An 18,707-nucleotide genomic window follows, 5' to 3' on the forward strand; every position below is an offset into this window, starting at 1 on the left:
AGCTGCAAGCAGCAGCTGTACTTGAAAAATAAGGAAAAAAATAGTAAAGATTCAGTCTCTAATAGCTGAGGTAGGATCAACTGTAATCTGCACGTAGCACTGCTTTTTCTCTTGATGCAAGGCTAAAAGTGGTTAATAGCTCTAATGAAGGTGATTTTGTTTAGTATAATCACCAATTTCTAGTCACTCTTCTAGACAGAATGAAAACCTCACTCCTTCCGAGTGAACTGGCAGGTCTGCCAGAGGGCGGTACAGGCTGTCCAGCTTCGTTTCTTTGAATTTTTTATGCAGTTTCGTGTTTTAAAGCCCACGGTGTGCATGAATTCCTCCACGCTGGCTGAAGGTGTCCGAGCTGCCACCAGCTTGCGAGGACAAGCACGTTTTTCCTGGGTATCTTCCCACCGAGACTTCCCAGGGGAGCCTTTCTGTTTGCTCCAGCAAGCCCCCCGCCCTCCAAGGAGCTGACACGGCAAGCGGGGAACATTTATTCCCACACAGATCCCTGCGCAGACTGACAGAAGCAGCTCTGACACTGCGGCACAGGGCTGAGGGAGGCTGCCACAGCTGCAGCTCCCTCCCAACGGCCACCAACGGCCGCCAACGGTCGCCAGCCACCCGTCACGTGAAGCGGCAGCCCCTCCCTCGGGTGTGGCCGCGCGGCTACGTGCGCTCGTCTCCCATTGGCTCCGCGCGCGGAAGGGCTGCAGGCGCCTGCGCAGTGAGCGCCGCCCCCGTCCCGTGCCGTGGCGGAGCTGCGTGAGGAGATGGCGGCGGCGGCGGCGGCGGCGTCGCGGCGCCGGGAGCAGGCGGCGGCGGAGCGGGACGCGGCGGCGGTGGCGGCGCCGGCGCTGTCGGGGCAGTCGTACTGGCTGGACCTGTGGCTCTTCGTCCTCTTCGACCTGGCGCTGTTCGTGCTCATCTACCTGCTGCCCTGAGGTCGGGGGGCCGCGGGCCGGGCCGGGCCGGGCCGGGCCGGGCCGGGGGTGCTGAGGCGGGCCCGTGCGGCGGGGAGCCCCTGACCCGGCGTCTTTGTGCCCCGCAGGGCCGCGGAGAGCGGCGGGAGGCGCCCGGCAGGAGGCGGCCGTGGGGAGCCGCCGCTCGCACCTGGGGACCGGCCCGCCCCGCCCCGCGCTGTGCCTTCGGAGACCATGGGACGGGACGGCTGCGCTTTGGTGCTTTGTGCTTGAGTGTCTGTGGAGACGCGTGCTCTTTGTAAAAAAAGCGAGCGGAAGGACGGACTGTACTGACAATAAAATGCGGCTGTCACAGAGACGGGAATTGTAACGCAGGCCTCATTGCTCGAAAGATGAAATGTAGCTCTGCTGTCTCACTTTGAGAAGCTGAGCGCGCTCGTTTGTGGGTAAAACAGTTGCCCTGTCTGGTTGCTGTACCGTTCTCTCTCTGTACCGCAGCGTGCAGGAGATTGGTGCTGCAGCAGTCACTGAGCTTCCTGGAACGTGGCAGCGTGTAAGGGCAGTTGCTGGCCCCACTGACTGAGTTAGTCAGTGCTGAGCATCTGGCTGGGAACAGTGAAGGAGGGAGTTTATGAGAAGAGCCTTCCTAGGCAGGTTACATGTGAAGTACACTGCTCCCTAAATCTGTGAGCAGCTGTAAGTAGTACCAGCTCTTCAACTTCCGTGTTTCCCCATCAGAATTTTGTACGTCTCTGACTATAACGAGGCCTTCAAAGCACTGTTATGTTAAGGAATATCTCATGTGCTCAGGAGAAAGAAAAGGAAGCTAAGTACACAGAGTAAGATTTTTACCAGATAATCAGGTTTTAGAAAGAAAATCTTTAACTATGGGTGGAAGCAGTTCAGTTGCCTTGTGTAGTTTTCCCTTGTAAATACCCTTAATTGTGAGAAGTATATATATATATTTTTTTTTATTATTTTTATTTTTATTTTTTTTTCCCGGGAATAGATACAAAATATAACTGGACTTCAGAGACTCAAGTGTAGGGTATTCAGCATCCTCTAACACATCGAGAAGAGGCTGTTATTGAGTTAAATAGGTTTCAAGTCATGAAAGTGGGTACACTTTTTTTTTTTAATTCCTAAACAATTCTTCAGTTGACAATAGCTTCAGTTATCTATCAGGTTCATGCATTCAGAAGTGAGCTTAAAGCTTTATACCTATACCTGCTAGTATTTATGACAGGGGTTGGTAGTACTTGTTAAAAAGTGGTTTCAGCATTCCTGACTCAGGATAGAAAAAGCTGAACTATGTTTGCATTCTCACACAGAGGAAAATTGTTTTTTTTAAACTTTTATTTCAAATGAGACTATTAAAGAGACAAGTTTGCTACTGTGTTTTTTTCCCCAACATGATTTCACACTGAAATCTCAACAGAACAACCTACTACGGAAGCACTGTAATCACTGTAATGTTCCATTTCTCTTTTATAAGGCAGACATGAGAAAAAAAAATGTTGACTGAATCAACTTTAGAAGGTTAAAAGAAAGCTCAAGCTATTCTGTGGCCATTTATATTTTTCCTTCAGCCAGGTTTGAAAGTTAGGGTTTTATGTATCTCAGGAAACAAAGCTATCAAAGCACAGGCTTCTGATACTTCGAGCTCAAGCTGTTTCATACACCCCTGGAGTACCTAAATATGCATATAGAAGCAAACTTCACCTCACTTACCCCTAAAGAGTAGAGCTATAAAGTATACTCCAGCAGTTGTCACTAAATCTATGGGATTATGGTAAGAAATGCATAAATAAATTTTAATAGGTAAATAGCTAAATAGCTTATTAACAAACCAGTATTTAAGAAAATGAATTTTACTTCAAATATGCTAACAACCACCTTCTCTTCAAAGCTTACAAGCATTAGTATTAACCATCATCATTTAAAAATGTGGTTCTGGAAAGCCAAGGTATGGGGATCTTGGTGGGGGTTTGGGTGTGACATACAGAAAGAACAGAGACAAAGATACTTTAAGTTTTTAATCTGATAGTTTGAACAAGCAGAATTTGCAAGAAAATAATTCTAAAGACTGAAAAATATATTAATTACAAGACTTGTTAATGTATTTACTGTTACAAAAATCATCTAGCCTCTTATACAAATCTATAGCCAGAAGGGGACATTTATAAAAAAATAAATAGGCACCCTAGGTAAGTCAAAACAAGTTATCACATATTCATTAGCAAATATTACATACATACATGGAGTGCAGAGTCAAATATAAAAACAAAGGTGCCTGAATTAGCTGTCTGTTTACTATTAAATACCTGGTAAACATGGGTCACCTAAGTAGTTGTCTGGTAAGATTGTTTCAAGCAAAGCAAGAAGACAGAAGTACATCTAAATTACTGCAGCTACTTTAAAAATAAGTTTACCAGTTGTGCTTACTGGAAACCAAGTTCATTGGCATCAGTAATAGGCATTCATATTGCTTTTTGTACAGAAGTATGAACATTGTTACGCGTGTTTAAAAATAGCTGTTATCATTCACAGTTGTTGCTGTGCTATTTATACATAAAAATACTGTCATTTCAAATACAAGATTTTTGCAAACATTTTTACAAATTATACATTATATACAAATTCCATAATCTTTGTTTTTTACACAAGTATTAGAAGACAGTTTTACTTAACTGGCTATGTATATTATGTAACATGGCTGTAGGTACACTAGAAAAGATTAATTTACAAGTTGAAATCTTTCAAAAATACTACAATAAGGAATCTTCCAAGTTCTTACATGTTCAAGGCTTTTTTCCCCTATTCGACTGATTTGCTTAGAAAAGGATAATTTCTAGTTGCTGTTTTCCAGCAACCATGCTGGAACCCTAAACATGCATAATTATTTGCACTATAAACTCTAGATATTTTTTTTTCCAAGTGCTACAATAAGTTTTGATCAAGACGACAAAAATAAGATTAAGATACCTGGTTTGTTGCATACATCATGTTCCAGTTTTATAGTATAAGAAGTAGTTTAAAACACTGACCTTAAAGAATAACCAAATGTGGAACTTGGTTAATCACGCTAAATAAACAATTTTCAACGTTTTGTTGAAGCACTAAAACTCACATAAGTTTTATAAACATTAAAAAAGCCTCTGAACTAACAGTGCAAGCATAATCAAGTGTGTTTACCATGCATTTTTAACCTGCTTGCATTATTTTCTTAACTAAAAGGCATTTACGTTTAGATGTCATCAGCACCACCCCAATTTTAAGTTTAACACAAATAATTATAAGGTTCGGCTTTTCCAGATCGTGTCAGGACTTCCTGACATTAATTCTAAATTACACATTGTGCAGTGTTACAACAGACTGGAACAGAAGCCTAAGCCGATGCTTCTGATACAAGACACAGGAGGTCGTTTCTAACGCTCAGGGTCACCAGGAGGGTAAAATAGTGTTCACCCTTCTTTCCTCCCCCATCCTCACTGCTCCATGTGCTTTGCCTCAGCAGTCATGTAATACTTCCATGCACTGATTTAACTTCCTAACCAAAAAAACGCCAAATAAATCTGCTTTATTTCTGAAGTAAGTCAGGTTAGCAAAAGACACGGTAAATGCCAGACCTGCCTAAATGGCAGGCAGAGTGCTAGAACAGAGAGAGAGAGGAACCTCTTCTCATGCCACCTTAGTCTGAACGGCTGCAGGTTCAGTCAGACTTCCCTGCTATTACAGTACTTAGCCATTTGTAGAACTGTTCCGAAAACAGAAAAAAATGTCAATAAAGTTATGACTGATCCCTATTAAACATTGCTTAAAATGTCAAGCTGAAAAGATAGGAAGTTCAATAAATAGCAACATTGACTTTGTGTGCAACTGTAGAATAAATCAGAACAGGACATAAACAGCAAATATGCCTAAAGTACTTAAGGAGAGGCTACAGGTAGGATGGAAGCTCACTCTCCACAAGGAGCCACATGGAGAAGACAAGGGGCAATGGGTCACAAGTTGCACCCAGAAAGACTTCATCTTGATCTAGGATATTTTTTATTAACGGTGAGAACAATCCATTGCTGGAACAACCTCCATAGGGAGGCACCTATCTAGTACCCTGTCCAATCACATCCTGAAAGCCACCAATAATAGGAGGTTTTCAAGGTTCAGTTGGACAGGATGCTAGATAATCTCATCTAAGCTGCCTTTTCACAAGAAACATTGGACCTGATTATCTTTCAAAGGTTGCTTCCAACCTGGGCTGTTTTACGATTCCGTAATTCTAAAACCTTACCGAAATGCATATTTGATAGCTGTATAATACAACCATATTTAAAAATTAGCATCCTATTTTCCTATACCAGTTTGTAGCTTATGTTGTTAAACTTAATTTGACTAAGTTAAAGTATATAGCTTATAGGGTGAACAAATCTCATAAATGTGCAAGTTCAAAAGTGTGTACAAACAGAGCAGGTATATTAATAGGATAACATTACTGCCATTTACTTGAATTCCCTTCAAAAATCTTACCTACCATTTGCAAAACAAAACAGTTTGTAAAGAATTATTATTAAGGCTTTTTAAAAAGTTAGAAAATCTCTGAATGACCTTGTATTAAAGACACTTGAAGGTTTGTGAAAGCACAGACTCTCAGAGAAGTCAGCTGAAGAAACAACGTCCTGCTACCTGTCATGAAAAATACTGCTCCGTTGTATTTACTGCATTATATACGGTAATACATTTACCATTTTTGTTTAAGTATTTAGTGACCACAGTCCGAAGGAACGCTTTTTAAACTGCAACTATTTAAATCTTAGAAAAGAATAAATCAGTAACATCTAGTTGATCCCACTCATGTAAAATGCATATACCTAAAGGGACCATTTTCAACCTAAAGTGTAGAAGATGAGACAAGTAACAGAGGTAAGCATTAAGGCAACTACAGTAATAAATTGAAGAACCAGAAGTTTAGCACCTCTTCTCCTCTGCTCACCTATTTGCATATTCATGTACAAAGTCATAACTCCTAGGCAAAGTACAGCCAACTGGGTACCGACTTACAGAGATTCAAGGCTTGTGCCCGTCTACAGACTATGTGAAATGCAACAGTCAGATTTTTATTTTTATAGCTATCTACTGCAATGTATACCTTCCACATTTGCCTTGTACCTTTGCTCGGATGTGGGATGCCTGGGCTCATGAGTAGCATGGTAGGGAGCATTCAGTTCTACTCCAGCTGGTGGTGGATGCTTTTCTTTGTGAAAGCTTCCACTATCGGTAAAATACAGCTTGGGTCTCTGATGATATTTCATCCTGTATGTGTCAGTCATACAACTGTCTACTGAAAAATAAGTTGTTAGGGATACACTGTCATTGCCATCCACATAGCCAGCACTTGGTCCCATATGACGAGATCCTTTCTTTAAGAAGTTCTCAGACACTGTCCAAAAGTCATTAACTGATAAGCTAGGTGGAGAATCTGGTTTATGAACAAACAACTCATTCCCTTGAAATGGCTCTTTGAGCCTTTGTTCGTTTGTAAATACATTTGCTTCTGATGCAGACTTCAAAGGTGTACCTGCCTGCCTTAATGGGTTATTTTGCAACGCTTCTGTCACTTTTACATCAGCTGCTGAATTACTTTCTGATCCTGGCAAAACATTCAGAGCATATTTCTTTGGAGGTAAAGGGGGAGGAAGATTTTGGTAAACCGCTTCTGGCACCCAAAGAGCATCTGCCCTGCGGACTGGGTGCCCGGCATGCTCACAGGGAGGGGGCAGCACAACGGGCCTTTCCAGTGGGTTCTGCGGCACAGAAGCCAAAAACCCCATCTTGGGAACAAACGTTCTTGTGTGAAGAGGCTGTGGATGGGAGGAGGAGTGAAAATCATTGTTGATTGGCTTCCTTCCACAGATGTTTTCTGTATAAGGGTGGGGTACGCCATCAGCACAATATACTGATACATTCATCTTCTCAAACCTGTCTGGATTAAGCCACTCTGAAGAATTTGGTTCGTTTGCCTTGTTCCTACTTTCTGACTTCACCACCTCTTTAAGAACTGGCTGTAGAGTTGATGATGGGAGAAGTTTCCTATTACTCTCAGGCATTTCAGCTCTAAAATACAAAAACACAGAGGACATAAGTATCCATTAAAGCTGGAGTAACAATGACAAATGACGCAAGCAACTTTTACGGTGACAGCTCTGGTAACACTGCCTAGGTATTCTTGACCTGACATAAGCCATTTAATTAAAAGTTGCATTAAATCACTCTGAGCTTCTTTCATTTGAAAGGTACACTGTCCCCAGAAAACTTTGTGGGATATTAAATAGTCATAATAAAGAAATTCTTTCAAGATTCAGGACTGTATCAAATATGAATTTGGTTTTCTTCTAAGCACCCTTGTGATTTGAGCTGCTAATTCCATTTTTCAAATGCTAGGTGTTACTTTGGGGAGCTAAACTTGCATTTTAATTCTTGATTTTCAAGAGGTTCTGAGCACTTACAGTTCAAATCAGAAACAGGTATACTGCAGCAGCTTCTAAACAGACAATACCCCCTTCCTGCCAAACTTCTGAAAACTTTATTGGGTTATTGCATTAACCACAAAATTGGTTAACCAATACTTGTTATATAATACAAATTCAAAACAAAAATATTAAAACCCATTGCTCCAGTAAGATGACTACATAAATTATTTGGTTCCACCCACTAAATAACAAAATTATTTTTTTTCCAAGAGCAAAGCTTTTATCCCTATAAATTATGTAAAATGCAAGAGGCATTTTCTGTCAAAAAGATTTAATACCTTATCTTTTTTAACTATACTTTAACAATACTTAATATTGTTTACTATCACATTAGATTATTTTTTTTAAATAATACTATATAGTAAATTAATATTAGTATTAGTTACCTCTTCACTGGAGGACTGGGCACCTGCAAATGTAATTCTGTTGGGAAATTAACATGAGGTTTGTAGTTAACTTCTGAATTGATGGGGTCCTTCCTCAAGTCTGGGGGTGGAAAAAATATTTTAAAGCAAAAATACAGTCCAACTCTTTTTTGATTTCTTAGAGGTTATACACAAACAAAACACAACAAAACAAGAAACGTAATTCTTGCCAAGATCTGACAGAAGTCAAAATAACATTTTTGAAAAAAATTCTTCACAGATCAGATCTTATATTCATCCACAGTAATCTGGAGGAAACGTTCTCTCTCTTTTTTAAATGTTGCCGGAAAAGAGGTAATTATCACAATTTTGTCCACAGTTTGTCCACAATTTAGTCCTATAGAGATATTTTCAAGATACATGTCATCTAATTACAAATACATTTTCAAAAATAGTTTTTAATGAAAGCACCTTTATTCAGATATCCAAAATAAATTTTGTAATATATTACTACTTTTGAATTTTCACATGACCTATTAACAAATTACAATGTATACTGTAAGAGTAGGGTTTTGTTTGTGTTTTGTTTCTTTGTTTGAGAAATGCATTATGCATCCTTGAAACATTTAAAAAATGCTAGAACTGTTACTTCTCCTACAATAACTGTACAGTTTGCAGAGAAATGAAGCAGACAGAGAGCATTCTCACTCACATGCCCTAAGCACACAACATAAGAGTGCTCAGGCCAGCAGTACTACACACACTCTAGAAGCTCCTTCTATTCACAGACAAAAGCAAAGAATTTCTCTCTAAAAATACACAATTTCTGAACAAAGCAGCTCCTAGTCAACAGTGAATAAAAGAAGCATTGAAGAATCCATGTTGACACCACACAGAAGAAAACACACTCTTGGCAACTGACAAGCAATGGTCCTTCTGTTGGAAGACAGTTACTGTAAGTCTTCCTAATGCAATAATTGGTCCATTATAACCAGTCACCTGCTCTGCAGTCAATCAGAGTTGTATTTTGTAAATATATGGACTATATCCATACAACTACTTTGCTTATTTCAGAAAAAGTGGCAATGTACTTCACAAAAGGCAGCCTACACTGCCTGAATTCCAGTGGAATGATCTGATTCAGCAGGCAGTACTAATTTACCCTGTTGGAAATTAGCTAACATAGGCTGTCCTCTTCTTATCAGCCAAAGCTATAAAAATTTGTATCTATTCTTAACTGATGTAATCTTAATAAGTTGTGGGTTTTTTAATATTTATTATTATTATTTGCATGTTTTATTTTCCCCAGTTTTAAAGTCTTGGAAGCATTCTTTTGACTCATGAACTCATTTTTTACTTGAGTCAAAAACCCAACAGAGGAGAACTAAACTAAAAACTTTGGGGCAATGCTGGAGATTTACTTCAAGGGTCAGTATCTGCCCTATCTTTTAACAGATAAAAGATTAAAGAAGTTAAATCTTTGACAAAGACACAGGTTGTAGAGGCTAAAAAGGCATATACCTGAAGAGACAAAGCCTTCAATACAGCTTTCCTTCGAGCCTTGAAACTAAAAAAAATTCTTGCTATTCCAGCATGGTAAACAGTACCACAACCCTAGAAAGAACACTTATGTGAAAACATGGTTACTGAATGAGCCCTTGTGACACTGGCAAGGGTCAAGTGACTAACCTGAAAGGAAGTTCAAAACTTCTCCAGCAGGCCATGGCATCAGAGATAACTAACACTGAGGTAATCAAATAGAAAACATTTCATTCTGCTACAGATTTTAATGAACTGTAAATCACTTTACTGAGAAAAACACAGGCCCTGTCGCATTAATTCCTGTGAATATTTCAGTTTGGTATTTAATCACAGACCCCTCTTCAGCATACACTCTAGGAATAAATTAGTCAAATAATTTTCTAGATTAACCGTGTCTGTAGCTAATGTTTTTAAGTCTTTGAATATACACGTTTTTATACAAGAGCATTCCTACTTAAAAATCACATACAAGTTGACCATACATGTACAAATGCTCTTTAATTCCAAAACCCGACTGATGTGAAGTGCATTCCAAGCCAAACTCTGAAGGAATTTAGCACACCAAGTCCTTCCAAGAGGCAGTATCATAAATCTGTCAGGAGGCGGCAGCAAAGGGTAGTAAACTGTTTCTTTAGCATGCCTATGGCACACTCAACCAAAGCTGCTCAGCAATACCAGGTGATTTGTCTTCAGAATTCCAGCTAACTTAAAAATAGACGTGTTATTTTCTCTTCTGCTGACATGAGATCCATGCAAGGTTAAAACCAGGCGCAGGCTCTATAGGGAATTTTGGCTCCAGATTCTTTGCAAACCCAAATATGGGACACATGAGCACTGCGCTCAGCTGCAGACTGACAACCTTATCAACAGGTCACAAGCAGCTTACCAATAAGTAAAGGTAGCTCTGGTTTCTCAAATACAAGCCAATCTTAAAAGATTTATCAACAGCTATTTTCACAGCTGAATAGCCAATCTAGATTTGTAAAAAGATTAATACCCATTCTATAGCCAACAAGTAAAGCAAAAGTTTTTTTCCTCTCATGACTTAATTTACATATACAGAACATTTGCACAAATCTGCAATGCCCAATTTCTGTACATAAAAAAAAAAAAATCAAATTCTTACTAATGTTTTAGCTGCAAGTTTCCTGTAGTTTTGATTTCCTGATGAGTGTTTTTTGTTGTTTTATTTTTTTTTATTTTTTTAAGTTGCCAGTGAGAATGTCCTGTGGTAAATTCTTCTCCCTGCACACGGACATTTTTCTGTGTTCAATTGAAATCACAGATGAACTTACTGGAAGCTTTGGAGATGTGGAACAAAAACTGTTCCAGAAAAGAAGGTAAACACATTATAATTTGTTTAAAAATACTGTATTTTAAGAAAATCTTTAAAAAATAATTTTATTGAATAAACTCTGCTTTTAGAACAACATGCAGTTGTAAAACTTTTATTATATACTTCTTAGCAGATTTTTTTTTCCTTGGCTCTTAACATCCAGGCAAAATGAAAATACAGTTTTACTTTTTTTTTTTTTTTTTAATACTTGCACATGCGAGAGCTTAAGTAAGTTCTGAAGTGAAACAACTGTTACCAGATGACTATCAACTGTTATCCTCCCTTCATTATGATCTGCCCTTCCTATCAAGTTTATTGGGTCTTTGTTTTAAAATCTAAACCTTAACCTTTGCTTTGTTGATTTTAAATTTCAAACTTCTTATATTCATAAAGTGAACAACAGAAATGAGAGCACTTAAAATTTCAACCTTTGAGGGTTATTTGACTGCCTTTGGAAACCTTCAAAGTTTAGGATTTCGTTCTGAGGGTTTTTGTTTGTCTTTCATCTGTCATTTATAGACACTCCAGAAAGACATTTGTTTGTTTCTGGTTTGCATTAAGGAAAGTAAGTAGCTGGATGCTTCAATTCACTACTCAGTTCTTCAAACAAAACAGACATAAAGACTTACAGCAGCAGAAAGGTTAACAACTGGATTTTCCTTTACAAGCACATTTTAAATATTACTGTACGTTTTTCCTAGGATGATACGTGTGGTTTTTTTTTTTCAGAAGTATGGTTTTCTGAAGTCACAAAGAATTAAAGGCAGTCTGGGGGTTGTTTCCATATTCACAAGAGCTTCCGAATGATTCAAGATTTTGGTTGAAATTGTCTCATACTAGTGAGCTCAACAACTACTAACAGAAAAAGCTCTGGATTTACAATATTAAAAACACCACTCTGCAAATGCGATGCAATTGTTTTCAAATGGAACGAATTATTAACTTAAGGCATTGATGCTGAGCACATCTTTTTTTTTTTTCTAATCAGCATTCACCCCATTTGAATTACCATTTTATTTGACTGAAGGGATAGTTCAAAAAGTACTCTGAACTTTGAAAAAAATAAGATCTAGAAAATACAGCTTCTAGGTTTAATTGCTGGCCATGTGGGACACTTGCTTTAGCGCAAGTTATCTACTGCTTGCTAGTAGTGAAAGAAGCAGCCATTTGATCTACATAACCACTGTGTGATACGTTACTATCTTTAAAATGTTCTAACAATAAGTTTATTTTTGTAAGTCAAGGACAGAATTCCTGAACCACTGAACAGTAGCCTCATTCAGCTCCTGTTAAAATCGGGAACTGGCAAAGCACAGTTATGCAAACAGTGGGCATAATTAAAAGTTCAAGGTTATTTTCCCAAGAAGAGACAATAAGTTATTTTTTCAAGTTGCCAGGAGCAGCTAACAAACATTTCTTATGTTTTGTTCCTCTCTCAGAAAGGACTAGATATTTCCTTGTTGAAGTACCATTTTCTAGGAATCTATATGGTATTTACCTACCAGTTCTAGTCGTGGTCACGATATTCAGAACCATAACATAAGGCAGTACAACTGGTACCTGTAAATGACTACTACTCTTTTTCCTAAAGGTGTTCTGACACTTTTTACACAAGCAAAAAACCTATGTCTAAATCTTTAACCTTGGCCATGTACATAATCAAATTATTCAGATTTATTTTCAGCCCATTTATCTTTTACAGTAAAAGTGGTTTTCCAAAACTCGCACACGTGAAAACTTCACATTTAATTTAGAATTACATATGGTTTTGTTATGAAACTAGTTAGTGAAACAGAATTACTGGAAAGATGGGAATTTTACACCAATGCTTTATGACAATTACGTTTTATGATGACTGTGAGGATCACTTGGAATAGGTACCAGTTTTGAAGAAGTATTTGTAACATGATCAAAATTTTAAATATAATCAAGTACAGTACACAGTAATCTCTAGGGAATACTTAGCAATAAATTGGAACACTGTTTGAACCCAACTAATTCTCATTCTGACAGTGTTTTTTATATTTTCAGTAGTGGCTTTTTTTCCTTCTTTGCTACCCCAGTGTTTATATACTTTTTTCCATTAGTAATGATAAAAACAGTTATACTACAAAACTACAGTAGAAAAAATATCATACAAAATTAGATCTTTGCATTCCATGCAAAATTGGGTTTGAGGGCTTTTGTTTTTGTCAAAATGAAAAAAAAAAAAAAAACAAGAAAAAGAAAAAACACCAAATCAGTTCTCTTTTTACAACCAAAAAGTAATTGGAATAACAATGTGGTATGGCATATCCATCACCTCTCTCAAATTTAAGTCTTAGAAGAATCTGTAGCATACAATTCTTTGAAAAGTAGTATGATACCTATAAAAAAAATCAAACGTTTCCTGGGGAAGTGCCTTAATATTTATTGCACCTCTTTGTACAAGCACTATTCCATTGTTCCAGCAACAGTAGATAATGATTTTGGCTGGCCTCATGCTGACCTATAATATTTATACGCCACGGCATTTATAAAAACCCAGCAGACATATTAGTATGTAAAAGGAAGTAGATTTCCTTATTACAAGTTGTTTCTTCCTGATATTGCTTCTTATCTTGAAGGAAGAGAAAGGGTACCACAGCATACCCAGACATTTAAAAAAAATCTTCCTTAGTATCCACTAAGAATATTCATGGAAGTGTTTTTTTTTTTTGGGAAGACACAGGGAATGGACAGAAAGACTGCATTTAATTTTGTCTTTTTTTTTTTTTTGGGGGGGGGGGGGGGGGGGGCGGGGGCACATTAGAGATTCACATTTAACCATTTGCATTGGATTAAAAAGAAAATACTGATTAAAGGCAGTGAAAGTGAATGCCAGCATAATGTCATCCAAAAATCACAAGTACTGGTAAAAACTTGTGTTTCTGGTGCTTGTACAAAGAACCTACACCAGCCAGAAGTTACACACTGGCACAAAACAGCCACCAACTCCATGCCTTTCTTGACGTAGGTACAAACAACATTATGTGTTGCCATTAAAATGATAACTTTTATACATTTTTCACTTTTATGAAATATCAGGACAAACTTGCAGCAACATTATAAAATAAAAAAAAATCAGAAATCTATCCATCTCTTATGTGATATCAGTATGTTAGTATTGCAATATTGGTATATGTAAATTATTTCTAGAAAGCTTCTTATTCTTTATACAAGTTAAAATTCTTACCATAAAAGTTTCTGTTCTGCTGGGATACGGAATGTAACACATTTTCAGCTTTTTTGGTTGACAAGTTCTGCTCACTGTAAAATAAACATACACATAATTTGAAAGGTTCAACTACTGCCATGTGATCACAAACATTACTTCCTTGAATGCATACAAGCATAAAAATTTTGCCTGTGTGTAATTTTGGCACTTGTTATCATTACTGCCACATTTCTGACTAAAACACTTTACAGAAGATACATAAAATAGTGAAGGTGGCACTTGAATACTTTTAACACACCTAACATGCATGACAGGCCGCAGTGACGCAGATGAATTTAGGATGAACTGCATCCTTTAACGTGGACAGTTGAAAAACATACAGTTCATGGGGCTGGTGTATCCCAGTTTGTTCTGGAGATTGCACATGCCCACTCATCCCAGCCCCACTGTAGAGGAGCAGGATGTCCACTGCACAACACAGAAATAATCAAGACAATTTGTTGTGTAGTATCACCGTGGTCTGCTTAATAAAAAGACAGTTGATTTCCAAAGCTATCAACAACTTAACAGAGATGTGTCACTAGTGAGAAAGGAATACAAACTGCACTTTTTCCTCACTATAAACAAAAAAAGCTTCATAAAATTTTTAAAGAGTGCATACTAACAGAGATCACAACTGAGAAAACACAACTGTTTTGAATATCATTTTTCTAGAGTGATTTTCAAGCAGAACAGATGACACACAATTCCATTTATTTGATTTTTTTTCCCCCCAGTAATTACCACTTAGTGCAGCAAAAGAAAACTACCAGTGTGGTAGTCTATTCCAATTTATCATCACTATCACCCATGTCCAAAACAGATTTTCAGTGATAGTAGGTTACACCTTGATTATTTCAAAGTGAAACACCTATGCAGCAGCATTTATGAGAAGCTTGAATTCAGTGCAGAAATCCCTCAACATTTTAAATACGTGAAACTTGTTAGCTAACATTCTATCTCGTCCGTTTTCCTAGTTTCACATTTTGCTATGCATTATTTTTGCTATTTATTGCTTTTATATTCATACTTTGTTGCAGCAATAAAATTGATATCGCTACTTGGTCTCTCACTTTTTCCTCAAACTGGAAGAAAACCAGAAGATTACAGTTGCAGATGCAAGAGGAAAATTCAGGAGAGTTATTAACTTTTGCTGTTCTAGTTAAGCAAAAAGTGTGCCTTACCAACCCTGACAGGGAGCTGACAAACACCCTGCTATTTCCTTCCTTCTTCCAAAGTAAAGCAGAGAAGATACATGGTGGCAACTTTGCTATAAAAGACTCTTGTTATTGAAAGGACAGGAAAGTAAGAAAAACAGTGAAAGAAAAAGGCAGAAAGAACCTAAAACACAGGAAAACAGAAGTCATTTTTTTCCACCTTGTCAAGTAATTCAGGTAATTCCTTTGGATTCTGGTACTGGTACTGCCAGTCATTTCTATACACCAATCACATAAAATCTTTCGGAAGATTTTATTGGTCTAAAGTTTTACTGGTCACCCAATAAAATTGGAAAGTCACAAGAAATCATGTGTATTTAGATAAAGTATATTTTTTCTTTGACAAAAGGTTAAACAACAGTGTAAGCAGATTCCTAATGAATCAAGTTATTTACATTTACAAAAGTCTCTCAAAAAAGATACAAGGAGTATTTGGTCATCTCATTAAGTTACCTATTGAAGGGCATTTAAAAAAAAACATGGTTAAACTGTAGAAATCACTGTTCAAGGCAACTATAGACACCACAATTCTAAACATGGTTTAAAGGGAGTGTACGTGCATTTATTTGTATCATTATTCAAATATTCATATTTATTCATATCATTATTCAAATAAAGCCCATAAGGGTTTTGCATGGTGCAGTTTTGCTTCGTTGGTTGGGAGGTACAGGAGCAGAGAGAGGAACAGAGAAAGGAAAGATAAAGGCACGGAATAAAAGTGTTTTAATTGGAACTGGATACCGTAGTCTCAGTCTCCTGTTTGGAAAGTCCATAAAACAGCCAAGTACACTAGGGTCAGAAGAATACAGCTCCAAAATACAACCATTATTATCCTCTTTACTCTTTCCATAAGCACCTGCTGCTGGCTACCAGTGCAGACTGAAAGAACTCTAGATGAACCTTTGGTCCTGTCTTGGTATGTCCATTTCTTTGGCCTTTTTTATAACTTCTGTATGCCAAATAAAATAATTCCTTGGGAAACTGAGAACTAAGCAAATGATTGTTTTTGCTTTCTTGAAGTGCCAAAATAATCAGAGACATTTTATTTCACCCAGAAGGTGAATTCTGAATGTTTTAAATCAAAATTTTGCTTTGATATCTTTCTACATGCTTTATGAAATACATTTTAAATTTTGCATCTCTACTTAGAGAGGTCAGAGCAGTTTTGTTCTTTGTACCTGCCACTCCCTTCCCCAGTAAGAAAAGAAAGTCAGATGAAAACACGTGTCCAAATCATGCTCAAATCTAGCAATCATTTGTGAATATGTTTGGTCTAATAACTGCGCTTTTCCATTTTATGGATATAAACAAAATTTAGAATAAGAATATATAGATTCTAGTAGGAATTAATTTCCACATACAGTTTAAGACACACAGTGCAGAAAACTGTATGCAGAAGGTTGACAACTTTATCTCACAGCACCATAGAATCATTTAAGTCGGAAGGGAGCTCAGGAGATCATCTAGTCCAACCCCCTGCTTGAGCAGGGTCAGCCAGAACAGGCACTGCTCAGGACCACATTCAGCTGGGTTAGGAGCTTCTCTGCAGATGGAGACTCCAAAACCTCTCTGGACAGCATACTTGTTACTGCAATTCTTAGAAAGTTCACTAAAATTTGGCTGCTAACCATTCTTTTTTTTAAGCCAGTTTTAGTAATTTTACACTTCTCAAAGATTTCAAACATCTCAACCAATTATCAAGTGACCAATATATACCCTAGGTGTTCTAAAAATCTCAATTTCAGAACAATGACTAGAAACAATACACAAGCATCATGTACTGCCATTCCAATCTTTTCACTAAGGGCCTGTCCATACAACTATTACAGATATGATTTGTATAGACAGTTGTATTCCACTGCAGGTGGCAAGTTACCTGCAGCTTGAAACCCCTGTAGTTAAAGAATTGTAGCAATTATTTGAAATTAACACACCCTGCCCCTCAGCAGGGCTTCAAAGCTCTGGCTCAGCACCTTCCAAACAGAACTGAATACTGTTGCTGCCTCAGAGTTAAGATAAGACAAGACTCACAACTGCACTCATATTTCTAGATATATTGCTAGTTTTCCACATACATAGCATAAAAAGTATGAAGTTCCAAAAGTATACTTACTTGACTGTATATGAAACAACACATGAACATAATTTATTTTTCTGTACAATCTATATAAGTTCTTACGAGAACTAGCATTACCTGCAGGAAGTGCTGTCTTTAACGTTCTTGACCTCAGCTGGATTGATTCCTTCAGTAACAGGAGAGTCTGGATTTGCAGATCCATTGCTGATATGATCACTGCTTTCATAACCAGATTCTGTCCTCTGGATCTGCCAGTTATCACCATGGATTTTTCTCTCTGCAAAGCCTTTGATTTTTTCAGCGTTGCCTTTCCCCTCTGAATCCAAAGAGCTTCTACTTCCTGTATCCTGTTTTGTTTCATCTTCGTATATAGTCATTAAACATTTCTGGATTTGGTTCTCTTTTGGCCAATGGTTAAAGCTCCGTTCTTTTTCATGTTTAGACTTACTGTTCGCAGTTGCCTTGTGCTTCGGGCTATGCTGTTTCTTCTCAGTCTCACTGAAAATGCTGTCTACATTTAGCGTCTCCCGCATGGGTTTCCAGCCTTTACTTCTGCTTCTGCTGCTGATGATACTTCCTTTGTCTCTAGAGTCTTGACTGCAGTCTGTGTCATAGCCAGTGACACCATCAGTCCGGGTCCTAACCACTGGTTTCTCCCCAGCTGTAAAAGCTTCCGTTTTATTTGTTCCAAGCACCGGTACAGAAAGCTTTGCTTGGTGAGGTGCGCTGTCATGCTTATACGGTCCTCTCCCCTGACTGCTGTATATGCGCTGATCAGTGCATTGTCTAAGTCCATTCCCAACCGGAGGAGATCCTGACTTAAAATAGGAACGATCTTCCCCGGTTAAATCTGGTAAGAAGGAAGAGGGAGAAAAAAAAAACCTGCATTAAAGTTCTCACAAATAATTTTACTTACAAAAAATAACATAACAAATATTAATTACAGTATATATTTTTCTTATATTATCTCAACAAATTCACTACATGTTTCAGAACAATGCAAACTGAAGAACGACGGAAAAAAATCTTGGTGCTAAAACCTGTCTAAACCATTGATTCTCTGGTCATATTTTTAAAGTGTACCTCTTTGTCTCCCAGACTCTTTTCTTGGTCCTCTGTCAGCATCTTTTCGTAAAGATGAGAAGTTTTTCATATCAGCAGCTTTCTGAGCACACTCTCTGGATATGTCCTTTAGCCTGTCCTTTTGATCATTGTTAACTAACTTAGCTGCAAAAAATATATATATTTTGTCAATTATCATTAATAAAAACTTTTTCATGATCAAAATACACAACTGTATTTGCATGTATGTATCATAACATTTATATTTTATAATTAGCACTAGTTAAAAAGATTAACGAATTATAAACCACAGATTCTTAGGAAAACAGAATATGTATAGCACAGGTATGAGCATACAGGTATCTCCAAGCAGTCCACTAAACAGAGCTAATGAAAGCAACCAAAGCAGCATTACCTCAGGCATGTCTTAAA

General features: G+C 37.7%; 1 protein-coding gene and 1 long non-coding RNA gene across 2 annotated transcripts in view; one reads left to right on the forward strand and one right to left on the reverse strand.

Moving 5' to 3' along the window:
• The first annotated feature begins 726 nt into the window (after positions 1 to 726).
• Positions 727 to 1,272, forward strand: LOC311208732. The gene is made up of 2 exons (XR_014618354.1): positions 727 to 936; positions 1,043 to 1,272. It is a non-coding gene; the product is annotated as an uncharacterized lncRNA (long non-coding RNA).
• Positions 1,273 to 2,937: 1,665 nt separating this feature from the next.
• The window catches only part of USP53 (ubiquitin specific peptidase 53), a 28,025-nt gene continuing 12,255 nt past the window's right edge, over positions 2,938 to 18,707 (reverse strand). Inside the window, exons 11-15 of the mRNA XM_084286357.1 lie at positions 18,297 to 18,440; positions 17,331 to 18,063; positions 13,899 to 13,972; positions 7,828 to 7,927; positions 2,938 to 7,025 (exon numbers count right to left, since the gene is read on the reverse strand). Coding sequence (XP_084142483.1) covers positions 6,041 to 7,025; positions 7,828 to 7,927; positions 13,899 to 13,972; positions 17,331 to 18,063; positions 18,297 to 18,440 — 2,036 coding nt within the window. The 3' untranslated portion in view covers positions 2,938 to 6,040. The remainder of the gene's footprint in view (positions 7,026 to 7,827; positions 7,928 to 13,898; positions 13,973 to 17,330; positions 18,064 to 18,296; positions 18,441 to 18,707) is intronic.

This window comes from Netta rufina, assembly GCF_964035555.1.
Source record: "Netta rufina genome assembly, chromosome: 4".
Taxonomy (NCBI): domain Eukaryota; kingdom Metazoa; phylum Chordata; class Aves; order Anseriformes; family Anatidae; genus Netta; species Netta rufina.